Source organism: Atta cephalotes (genome assembly GCF_000143395.1).
Source record: "Atta cephalotes unplaced genomic scaffold scaffold00088, whole genome shotgun sequence".
Lineage (NCBI taxonomy): Eukaryota > Metazoa > Arthropoda > Insecta > Hymenoptera > Formicidae > Atta > Atta cephalotes.
The window spans coordinates 143,332-146,347 of NW_012130152.1; the positions used below are offsets into that span (position 1 = coordinate 143,332).

Sequence of the window (3,016 nt, forward strand, 5' to 3'; positions counted from 1 at the left end):
ACAATGTAACCTTGGCCAAGATTGATGATTTCGAATTATACTATAAATTCATAATCATTTAATAATACCATTAAGAGGCGACACTTAATTATTATGTTAGCTATTTATTTTACATTTTAATGGACAAATTATTTTACAAACGTTTCGATCCTATGTTTTGGATCCTTTTTAGTGTTAACATAAATATAACCCTAAATGTAATAGATACCTATATCACAAATATTTTTGCAATTGTAAGTAGAATGCAGTAGAATGACATATGTCACTCGCTATGACATATGTGGAGTCAAATGATGTTCTCTGTTTTACTTTCATCCATACAATGGCTTCACCAAACCAAATTTATTATGTCGAATACAATAACCATGTAAATTTATTTGTATATAATATTAACATACATATAATAAGCTAATAACTTACATGAAGAGCCATATCAAGATTTTCAATGAGAGATATTGCCACTTTGATGTCTTGAATAAAGCTTAAGATGTAAATGTTACATGTCGATATTTTATAAATTATTGAAGAGAGAGAAACACTTTCACATATTAGATAAATCCATATCATTTTTTCAATAATTTATAATTTCTAAAATATCTTAATGGTATTAATAAATGATTACTGATTTAAGTCAACAGAGCTTTTAACCATTATTAGATTAAATCCGTAGACATATATGGAAGTTCATATGGATGATATTGGCTAAAAAAAGCCAAAACATTTTTACCTAAAATTAAAAATCTACACAAATCGTTATCAGAGCATATTTATCTTGGTACATTTAATCAATAGTTAAAAGTGCGCTATACTTACTAGAAGTCAAATAAATTCGATATATGGAATAATGTTACTTACCATACTTGCGAAAGTTAATTTACAGGTTACAATATAACATTCGCATTAACTAATCAACTTTCAGAAGCCTGGGAAAACTTTATATTGTTCTATCTATTGATCCGGGAGAACATATGGAAATAACACATTAAATTAGCGAACACACTTTGGCTTACTATTCCAGTTTACAAGTGGGCGAATTCAATGAACTTGATCTATCTAAATTGAATTAATAGTGCAATCTTTTTCAAAACCACAGCAATTTCTTTCAATCTCTTTAGTGTATTCGATTTGCTGACTCGATCGACACCAAATCAATAGTCTGTTCTTTTTAGCTGTGAAAGAAGAGTAGAACCATGGCACACAAAAAACTTAAGCAGTAAAACGTAAGCAGTACGAATTAATCAATCACAGGCCTAGTTTACACCGAGCATTCGATTCCAGTAGGAATATAAGAACCAACCAACTGCAATCGAGCATTCTCTTGTCATTTGACTGTAACAGGGAAATGCTCGATTGCAGTTAGTTGGTTCTTGCATTCTGATCCGATTCGAATCTCCGGTGTAAACTAGGCTACAGTAGAGTCGGTAAAGCCATAAGCAATAGCCAATCCAATATGTTGATTTCCTTACTTCTTACTTCCTTAAGTTTTTTGTGTGTTATGGCCCTTTAATCTGTGCAGAATTCCAAGGAATACAGCTAAAAAGAATAAACCATTAACTATTCAATTCGAATCAACAAATCAAATACTATTTAATTTTATTTAATTTCTTCTTCTTTAATGGCTCCCGCCACCCAGGATAAGACAGGCGAAAGTCAATCCAGGTAGGGGTGCGGTCAAAGTCTCAATATAATTACGTACGATATAAACTTTTTATGTGATCTCCAATTTTTAGTGCGCATGCATCGATTTCTAACCAAAGGAATGTGCTTTCATCAAGTTGAAATTGCAAGTTAGATTAGGTTAGTTGGATCTCCTTTTCCCATAAAATATAATTAATCCTTTCGTCTACAATATTGTGTAAGACTTGTAGTAAGAAAATCGGACCAAACATAAGTATCATGGATGAGAATCGTGGTACGTCATATATACAAAGTTTAATTTTTTTTTAATTTATAAGAAAAAAGTATGGCGAAGAGTTAATAAAATTAAGTTTTACTAAAAAATTAAATCAATTTTTTCGGAGACGCTATATTGTATAGACTGTTATATTTGTATACGATAAAGTATTCTCATAATAAAAAATGCGCGCGCGCGTGTGTGTGTGTGTGTATGTGTGTGTGTATGTGTGTGTACGTATATTATTAAATTATAACTTTACATTTAATTACAATTTTCATGCAATGTATTGTTATTTTTTCATAAATATTTAATTATAATTTTTATAAAGTATTTAATCACTTATTATTTTTAATTTATTTATTACTGTTTAATATTATTATTATTATTAATGTGAATATTATTTTTATATAATAAGTTCATTAATATTATATTGTATAATTCTGATTTAAAAATATACTCGCTATAAATAATTTTCATGATCGAATTGTCTTTTTTTTTAGAAAAATCATTCTGTAGCTTTATAAAAACTCAAATTTATAAGCGCCTTTCTAATCCACAACATAGTGACAATTCATGTAACCTGGGACCTACTACATCAAAGGTGTTGACACTCAGTGTCCATACTATATGTACTTATACTATGACCAGAGAGAAATCTGAGAGAAGACATGACAGTCCACAACTGCAAAATGCTTCACATCTATCTGTCTTCCACTACTACCCTCTGAAGAAGTACTTCTGATGGAAATAGATAGTTAAAATTGCTAAAATAATTAAAATCTATCTTTATTAATTTTATTTTTATAATTTATAATTAATAATAATTTCAACTATTTCAGCGATTTATTCCAACAAGAGCACTGTAAAAAAGTGGATATTGTTGTGTAATTAATATCCATTTTTTCAGAGGACAGTAATGTGCGGCAGTATGTGATTGCAAGCGTTAATTACGGCGCTCCAGGCAGTTCTTTGTTCCTCTCTCTCTCTCTCTCTCTCTCTCTCTCTCTCTCTCTCTCTCTCTCTCTCTCTCTCTCTCTCTCTCGTCTCTCTCGTCGTCTCGTCGTCGTACGTTACGTTACGTTACGTTACGTTACGTTACGTTACGTTACGTACGTACGT

At 30.5% G+C, this 3,016-nt stretch overlaps 1 protein-coding gene across 1 annotated transcript in view; it reads right to left on the reverse strand.

The window, feature by feature from the left end:
- Positions 1-432, reverse strand: part of LOC105624794 (actin-related protein 2/3 complex subunit 4) — an 8,059-nt gene extending 7,627 nt beyond the window's left edge. The window contains exon 1 of the mRNA XM_012206145.1: positions 421-432. Within this exon, the coding sequence (XP_012061535.1) occupies positions 421-432 (12 nt within the window). The remainder of the gene's footprint in view (positions 1-420) is intronic.
- Positions 433-3,016: the final 2,584 nt, after the last annotated feature.